The following is a 9,141-nucleotide window of genomic DNA, read 5'->3' as shown; positions in this document are numbered from 1 at the left end:
CAGCTAAATAAACCTTTCCTTCCTTAATTTTGACTGTAGGGTATTTTGTCTCAGCACTTAGGGAAAAGTAACAGATGGGTAACAGAAATAAAACTACAGGTAAGAAGAGACGTGTGTCTGCATGTGTGTATGTTGCTAGGGACTGAACCCACGACCTCATTCATGGTAGGCAGATGTTCTACCTCTGAGCTACATCCCCGGCCACTTTCAAAATTTTATGTTGAGACACAGTCTCCTCAAGTTCCCTAGGCTGGCCTTGGGAGTTCCTCCTGCCTTAGCCTCCCAGCTAGCTGGGGTTATAAGCATGTTCCACTTTCCCCCTTTTAACGGGGCACACTGTGAGCAGTTTCCTGGGCACAGTTTCACATTTGGCCTTACTCAAGCTATTTGCATTTAAGTAAGTATATAAAACCGTATCAAAATACAACTTTGGTTTTTATGGACCTAGTTTGATTCAGAGTTTAGAATATACTTACAGGATGCACTTCTTAGCAGTTGCTGGATGCAGGCTGCATGGGGTGGACCTTACCAATTTCAAGTTCACCCCAGACCCTGAACCAGCTTCTAGTGACTGAGAGGGTAAGGTACATACATTCTCTGATGTTCCTCCAGAAAGCCTGAAACAGACCGAAGTCAGCCTGAATGACATATTCTGTGGAGAAGGTTAGGTTGCATGAATTTTTACAGGTACAGAACAAAAAGTCATGGTGTGTTTATCAAATACATTGGTGAGAGTATCAGGTAGGGGGATTATTATAGCAAAGTAGGACAATCATCTGTAAATCTCGGATGCTATCTTACAGCAGTCTTAGATTCAGGGTTAGTATAAACTAGAGGTCTGCTAGGCTTAGGTTCTTCATTTTGAGAAGTTTCCTTAATAGTCAAAAGTGTGTTAAATCAGATATAAAAATTAAGATACATGGCTTTTAAAGAAAAGGCCTAGGACAGCCCAATACAGTTTTGGTTCTTGACCTACAACTTTCTATCCCTCCACAACTGTGATGTTGTAGTTGGTCAAGATTGAAAAGTGTAGGATCTTCAACATAGATTCAGCTTCTTGAGCGAACTTCATGCTCCTATTCAGGTGAGGAAAAAAAAACCTAAAAAGCTCCCCATGAGGGCCATTTCTCTCCAAGGCACAGCCATCCTGCACTTCTAAATTGGGGATGGGTTTGGGGCAAAATTTGTAGAAAGAAAGTCACAAAAGGACTGTATAGGACCAACCTTTCTGCTGGATCCTGAGGTTGATTTAAATATACAAAGAAAAGTGTACAGTCACACCAAATGAAGGGCTTGGGGCCGCGGAAATTTATGTAGACTTTTTTCTTAACAGGAATTTGACTCATTTAAAACTTGGGGATTATTCAGGCATTTTAGCCTGGCAGTGCTGGCCAGCTTAGAATAATTAGTTAATACTCTTTTGGCTTTTGAATGAGCCCAGTACTTTTCTAGGCTCTTTCCATGAATGTGCTCATTTGTATTCTTTCAACCTGTGAGGCAGATACCATCAATAACTCCTGCAGATAAGGAACTCAAAGAACTGTATTTAAATCATGGCAGATCTCACAACTGGGAAGTCTCAGAGTTGGTATTCAAATGCAGAAGACAGTCTGACGCCTGAATCCTTGAGCTTTTCCTAGGCTACCCTGTATTGCCTTTCTATTTGATGCTAAGGGAAATTATGTGATGTCATTGTTCTTAAAGGCACTAAACAAATTTGAATGTATGTAGTTTCCTGTTTCTGTAAAAGTATAATGATTTAAAAAACGAATAAGCTATCTTGAAGACAGTGGAATGTATCTAGTCGAAAATCGGTTTCATTAAAATGGAAAGCAGCTGCAGGTCTCAGGGGACCCGGGCAGAGTAGCTGGTGCTCAGAACCCAGGCGGTGGCTCTGAGGCAGAGTGGAAGAATTAAAGACAAGACAGAAGGAGACAAGGAATCTAGTTTTAAGGGAACTACAGTTTAAGACATAATTGAAGTTATCCAAGGTGACCCCTCTCTTAATCCCTAGGCCTAATTTTCTACCAGGTTCATTACTCCTAAGAGTTCCAGAGATACTTTAAGTCCATCTATTACAAAACTTACAGCAAAGACTTCCATTATCAATGGTACCATATTTCTAAATTTCAAACACATAAGAAGTTTATACTTTAACCTTATTGATAAGAATCAGTTTTTGTTTTAACCCTCTAATCGACAAACTGACCTTTTGTAAACAGGTATCAGGTAGATGATAAATAACACAAAGAATATACATGCCAAATATACCCCCAGGGCCACACTTCTGGCACCTGGCTCTATTTCTGAGTGCACTCCTCAAGCTTTCCCTAAAAATTCTTCCTTTACATCTCACTGGTGTGTTCTGAAATCCTTTTCTATAAGGTGAGCCAAGAACCTGTCCATTGTGAGCTGAGGTTCCTATCTCATATTTGGAGAGTCCCCTTGGGCACTACCTCCGGCTGCTCCTTGGGCACAGGCTCAGGGCAGGTCCTCATCTTAGGGTGTTCATGGGGATGGAGAGTGAAAGGCACTGAAAGGAAGCTGCTCTGCTCTGCAGAGTCCCTACCTTCTGGCCCATGTCCAAGTCCCACCTTCTCATCTCCGCCCTCCCAGGCCTGTCTTCCCAGAGTGATAGTTCTGCCTATGTGATGCTGTAAAGGACAAGAAGACATGTTTATTTTCATTCTAGTGCACTTCTTTTGCTCACAGTAGGCTGATTATCCCTCAAGGTTATCAGAGTGTTGGGGCAGAGGAGATGTTTTCATCTTAGAGGAGAGAACGATTAAACTACTTAACCTACTGATCAAAAGCTTATAATACTATATAATAAAATGTACACAAAATTCAATATTATATTACTTTTTGATGGATCATAAGGTGCTTTAAGTGATTAAAATGCATTTTTATCATTATGAATATTAATTATGGGTAACTGAAAATGCAAAAAAGTGAAATTTGTAGATCTTTCGGATTGATAGCACAATGGATATATCAACTTTTACTCAATTAGCAAGGAGATAAAGTAGAATAATATCTATATGTGCTGTGAAAAGCAGACTGTGGCTCTACGGCCAATATTTCAGATTATTAATGGTGCTAAAAATTTCCTGACATACACAACTGCTCAATGGCATATAATTATGAAAGACTAATTAACAGTATAAAAGCATTAACATTAATCAGTACTTTATTCTATGCAAGACACTTGGGTACATCATTAATCTTTACTCAATATGCATTTAATTTTGTTCTAAATCTAAGGGGTACTATTCCGTGTGTCCAACCAGAAAACTCTTGTCTTGCTAAAAAAGTATTCGATAAGTCTGTTATATTAACTGTACTTGTATTTTATCTAGTTAAAGTCCAGAGTATTTCTTTGAGGTTAAAAATATCCAAGATGCAAAAAGGATTTGTAACATTCTGAAACAAGGACAGCCACTTACATTTTCTCAAAACACGACCAATATATGAAAAAAAGCCTCTAAAAATTACTTTCAAACAGTCTCAGGGTCCAATCATTATCATCACTTCATACAAAATAGTCCAGTGTAGGCTACAATCAATTTCTACACAATTTTTCATCCATCAAGGCTTAATGGAAAGAAGATGAAAAGAAAATATAAATTCAAAATCTCTGCTTGTTATCTAATGGGCTATTATTCAGCCAACTTTCTACATGCAGCAAGTTTTCTTCACTAATATTCCATTAAGGAAGGCTGTAAGTTATGTCTCACAAAATAAATTTTACTTGAGTTCTTTGAGGTCTAATATCTACATCTATAAATATCTACTGTGTTGAGTTATATATGAGTGTAATGACAGTATAAAAATTATGTACCTTACTTTGAAAAATTCCTCCTTGAAAGTATAAAGTTTGATGAAATTTTTAAAAGGGGGGTTGAGGAGTAATATGTAGGATTTTAATTATTCCTTTAATGCTCACTGTTATGACTTGTGTTTAGATGTTCCCTGAGCCTCATGTGGTCATAAGTGGGGCTTTTCCAGAAGTGGCTGGTTCTAGAGTATATGATGCTGGAATTCATTCATGGTACAATGCTGAGATCACTAGGGTCAGGGATGTGAGTGCCACCCACCCTGAGTATCCAGGATAAGATATAAGGTTTAGCAAGAGTGTGGTGGTTCCTTTGCTTGCTTTGCTACCTTTTGCCTGCCATGAACTGTTTCTCTGTGATGCCCCTCTGCTATGCCATCCTGCCTTGGAGCCAGTTGATTATGGACTGAAACCTCTACAAATTGTGAGCTAAATAAACCTTTCTCCTTTAACTTTAAGTGCCTGGTATTTTGTCTCAGCAATGAGAAAAGTAACTAAGACACTCACATTGAAATTCCAAAGCATAAACTTTCTATTTGGCGCAAAAAAAATAAAAACGTGCTCAGGTGTTTCCATGATCTTCTATCCAGCAGAGTGTGTATCTCAAGCAATTGTAGCTGCTGCTAAAATATGTCTATTCTAAACTATTTCTCTGGAAAGAGTTGGGGGCCTGCCTAGCTTTTCTCATAGGCCATTTGAGAAAGCTAGATAAATACTCCATTTGATAGTAACTATTGCTTTCCAGAACTTTCTGTTCAAACACTTGTCAGCATTTAAAGTTCTTTTTACTAGGGAGCTAGGTAAGGTATTCCTTCTATCCTTTTGGGAAGTGTGAAATGCCTTATAACCAAATTACTAAAAGCCATTTTCAAATGGCCAAGGAGACATGAATTTCAGGCACTGTCTCCCACTTAGTTCCTCTCTGTCCACTTTGCTGTTGTCATCAGATCCCCAGCCATCTCTGGCTGATACCTGAACTCACTCTATAAGCAGCTGGTGGTGTTCCGAGGCTGTATGAGAAGTCATGGCCAGGAGGTCATTGGCTCAGGTCACTGGCTCGATGCCATTCTTCCTCGGGGACCCCTGCCTAGGATCTGGATTTTTTATCTCTCATCTCCACTCTCCATGAACTCTAGAGTTTGGATCCAGGTCTTTTATTCTATCTCCTCATCTGGGTGTGTCTCACCTGTGTCTTGCTTACCTATCACTATTCTTGGACTTGGTCAGTGTTCTTTGGCATCTCTCAGGACTTGCTTGACCCTTTGCCAGCCTGCTGTGTCTTGCTGCCACCCAAATTCAGAGGAAAAGGTCATTAAAAACAACTGTTGTGCTAACAGTTAACTGTGATTTTGGACAAGCAGCTGAACCTAGACTGGATTCAGTACCTCTCTCCTTTATGTGAAGGATTATACTGGATCATATCTCAGATTGTATAGCATTCAGAAACTTCTGGAACCATGGAGCTTTTTCCCTGCCTCTCTACCTATTCATTTTTTTTATCTGACTCTGTTTCAAGCAAATTACCATGGATATACAGTGCTAGCACATGTAGATAGGACTCTACCACCCATTGAAAAAGCAAAACTTGAATATATAACAACATATTAGCTTTCTTTACAGCACATTGTACAGTTTACAGAGTGTGTAAGGCAGTGTGTTCAGAATCTTGGTTTATGTGGTTGTGTTCCCAGCCTTTGAAGGTAGCTCTTCCACATAGGCAGCAGGAAAGTGGCCTTTTTTTCCTTTGAGAGATCCAAACCACCATCCTTCTTCTTTCTTTTCATGTATGGTCACAATGTCTCCTGTGAAAATGCACATTTAGTCAGATAAATGGATGTACCCAACTTGAGCATATGCTACAGACTGAGTGGTAAATGTTTTCAAGAAAATTTACATTTGAAAAGTCCGTAGGTTGCATCATTCTCTGCTCTTGGTTCAGGTGAAGCAAAATTTATTGAATACCTCTTTATGGAGCAGGCATAATCTAAAGAGTTCTAACAAAAGTGAAATAATAAACTATGTGTGAAACAGTCTGCTTAAAAGCAGAATCACATTGGACCTCATGTTGCCGGGTTTACTCTGCATAACGTGTGGATCACCGCCAGCAAAATGAACTCTTGTCTGTGTCTGTAAGTTAAGATTTTCACAGGACGATGCCCATGACAATTTGGTCTTGAGACTGGGACACAGCTAACAGTATTTTCTTAAGATCTAAATATGTCTGTTACACAGTTCAAATTCTAACTCAGAGCTTTGCATGGAAATGTAGCTTTCCATTCATCAGTTTAGATAACTTTAATAAAACATCAATTTGTTTTTTGTTTGTTTGTCTGTTTTGTCTTTCTTTTTTTTGAGACAGGGTTTTGTTATGCAGTTTGGGCTGGCCTTGAACCCACTTTGTACCCCAGGTTGGCCTTGAACTCCTAATGACCCTCCTGCTTCAGCCTCCTGAGTGCTGGAATTATGGCATGGGCCCCCACACCTAACTAAAACATCAATTTAAAGATATTACTTTCTTAAAGCAATAATTGAAATAAATAGTATTCCTAAGAAACACAACTGTTGTCCAGTTCTTTCTTTTTGAAATAAAATCCTGATATTGATTTCATGACTTCGTGACTCAAATTCTTTAGCTAAGTCCCTCTCTTGTGAGAGAATCCTTTCTCTCTGGCTACTTCCTGTACATTCAGGTAGAAACATCTACCTTCTTTAGGAAACAAAGATGCATCATTCTGAGCCAAGCTTTTAGTCTGACTTCCACTGTTTTCTCCAGTAATTCTCTTTCCAAGTGAAGATGATAGTGAAAACTCTTTGCATCCTTTCTGAGTCATAAATCACTACTTATTCCTGTAGGCAATTATTCTCAGCCTGAATTCTTGGTCTAAAGAGTTCTCTGAGATCAGTAGATTGGAGGACAAAATTTATTAACAAGGGGCTGGGGACTAGCTTAGTGGTGCAAGCACTTGCCTGGCAAGTACGAGGTCATGAGTTTGATCCCCAGCACAAAAAAAAAAAAAAAAAAAAAAGCAAAACAAAAAAATTTATTAACAGAAATTTTAAAAAATGACTTCAAATTTATATTACTAGCTTCCCTCACTCTCCAGTGTTATGTTGTATTGAGTGAAACCACTTAGAATATAAAGCACAGTGGCCTTTACAAATTGAAAAAAACAAAACAACAAAAAACTCAAGATAACCCATTTACTGGGAACTCTGTAACTCAGACTCAGGATCCCTAAGTTTTAGGTGGCATCTGGGAAGTGATTTTTATTCACAGAGAAGGAAAAATAATTGCCTGGAAAAATCTAATACATTGGGAAAGAAGGTTCCACTAAACAATAGTAAAACTTGGAATACCCAGTTAGCTACAAAATCCAACTTGATTGACTGGGAACCATCCCACTCATGAATAATAACAAGCTTTCTCTTACTACACAATGCTTTATCAAGAACCTTTCTCTGCCTTAGGTTTAACATCCAAAAGTGGACCTATAAAGAGTTGAGGCTGGAGACTTGTTCTTGTTTAGTAACACTGAGGCTTATGTAACATGATACATGATACCTCTTCCTGTTAGATAAAAATCTACGATAAAAGGAATCTATAGGCTGGCCATAAAATACTTTCAGAAGAGGTCAATGGCACAATCATTAAGCTGAGGATCAGTTGGCCTGCGTTCTAGAACTTCCTCTTACACTAACTCAGAAGACACTCCATGACAAGGTGGAGTGATTCAGATGACTTCCCATCACTGACACCTAGCTGCAGGGTAGCGCTGTGATCACAGGCACAAGTGAGTTTCTGAGCTCAAATCCTGCGCCACGACTGCCTAGAACTTAACTTTTCTGTGCCTCAGGCCTCTCAGCTGTGACATGATAGTAAAGAGTAATACCTCCCTCAGCGTTTTCATGAATGTTCAATTGAACAACGCTCCCAGTGTCTGGTACTGAGAACGTGATATAACTGTTAGCTTTATGTAGCTTTCCAGGGCTTTATCTTCTAAGATGAATGAGTGTAAAATCCCAACTGATCTGGTGTTAGTAGTTAAGGCTGTTAGGTTCTAAGACAGCATTTTATCCATATTAGAGATCTTACCACAGAAAGGTAATTAAAATATCTGAGAATTCATCTTACCTTTCTCCAAATTCAACTCATCATCTTGCCTGGCTTGAAAAGGATATAAGGCCTTGCAAAGGCTGTTGCCAACCTGGGCTGCACCGGAGGCTAAAATTGGATTAAACTGTAATTACCATGCTGTGTTAATAGGCAAATGAGTAGGATCATGAACTCTTCTTATGTAACAGTATGGTACAGGATTGAAATATATTGAAATATTCTCAAAAGGAAAGTTTATAATTTTATCTACTATTTATTCCTTGATTTAATAAGCGTTCATAATATACCTACTATGTGTAAAGACTGGTTACAGTATAGGGCCCCAAACCATACTGTAATGTAGGAAATAATAAGTCTGCAGAAAAATATCATCATTGTAACAATAAAGATGGTAATTTAAAGCTTTTTCCCAGGTGATCTTAGTGAGCATCATTGAATGATTGTAGTTGAATGTGTACTGGGAAAGTGCGATCGATCGTTTTGCCATTCAGTAAAGATGGGGCTATTTGAAGCATGTGTTTCTTATTGTGATTCCCTAGTGCTTAGGGTACTGTTTCCTAAACAATGCAAGCTGAATTTTTAATACAAAGAAGATGAGCAGGCTGTGAGTTCCAAGCACAAGTGTCCTAGCAAACCGCTTTGTCACCGTGCTTCCTGCTGAGAAGACAGAATATCTACAGAAGTTTGGGAGGAGCTGTGGAGACGGAGCCCCAGGCTCCTCACACAGGTGCAGAAGACCCGGTGGACAGCAGGTGGCAGGTATCTGAGTGAAGTGCAGCAGACAGAGGCCACCTCCCAGCAGCTGCAGGGACTTGTGATAAATGTCTGTCCCAGCACCCACTCGTAATTCCTTCCTACTTACTGTACAGACTCCTAGATTCTAACAAATTAATCAGTCTCCACTGAAATGCAAATTTCTTTGAGCAAATATAAGTCAATGTGGCTCTGAAAAGAATATTTAAATGTAGCAATGTGCTTTACCAATAGGATTCAGCCCCACCTGATTCTGGGCATTGGGTTACCTGAAGATGAAGAACTTGGATTTTTCTGCCCACCGGAAGATGTCCTACTCAAAGCATTCTCTAATCTCTTTGTCAGAAAAGGCCGAGATATTTTTATGTAAGTATGAGTATGCTCCTGTTCAAATAATTAAAAAAAGAAAAAGTCATCTTAAACAACTTTATTGTCATGA

At 39.0% G+C, this 9,141-nt stretch overlaps 1 protein-coding gene across 4 annotated transcripts in view; it reads right to left on the bottom strand.

The window, feature by feature from the left end:
- Nucleotides 1-3,172: 3,172 nt before the first annotated feature.
- Nucleotides 3,173-9,141, bottom strand: part of Nostrin (nitric oxide synthase trafficking) — a 97,950-nt gene continuing 91,981 nt past the window's right edge. For all 4 annotated transcript variants that reach the window (XM_063259218.1, XM_005007665.4, XM_063259219.1 and 1 more), the window contains 3 exons: nt 8,972-9,086; nt 7,968-8,057; nt 3,173-5,637 (listed from right to left, as the gene is read on the bottom strand). In XM_063259218.1, the coding sequence (XP_063115288.1) occupies nt 5,507-5,637; nt 7,968-8,057; nt 8,972-9,086 (336 nt within the window). In that variant the 3' untranslated portion in view covers nt 3,173-5,506. The remainder of the gene's footprint in view (nt 5,638-7,967; nt 8,058-8,971; nt 9,087-9,141) is intronic.

Source organism: Cavia porcellus, unplaced genomic scaffold (genome assembly GCF_034190915.1).
Source record: "Cavia porcellus strain 051 isolate PalLab524CR breed Dunkin Hartley unplaced genomic scaffold, mCavPor4.1 scaffold_12, whole genome shotgun sequence".
NCBI lineage: Eukaryota > Metazoa > Chordata > Mammalia > Rodentia > Caviidae > Cavia > Cavia porcellus.
Note: the sequence above shows the minus strand (reverse complement) of the source record. Positions and strands in the feature narration are given on the sequence as shown.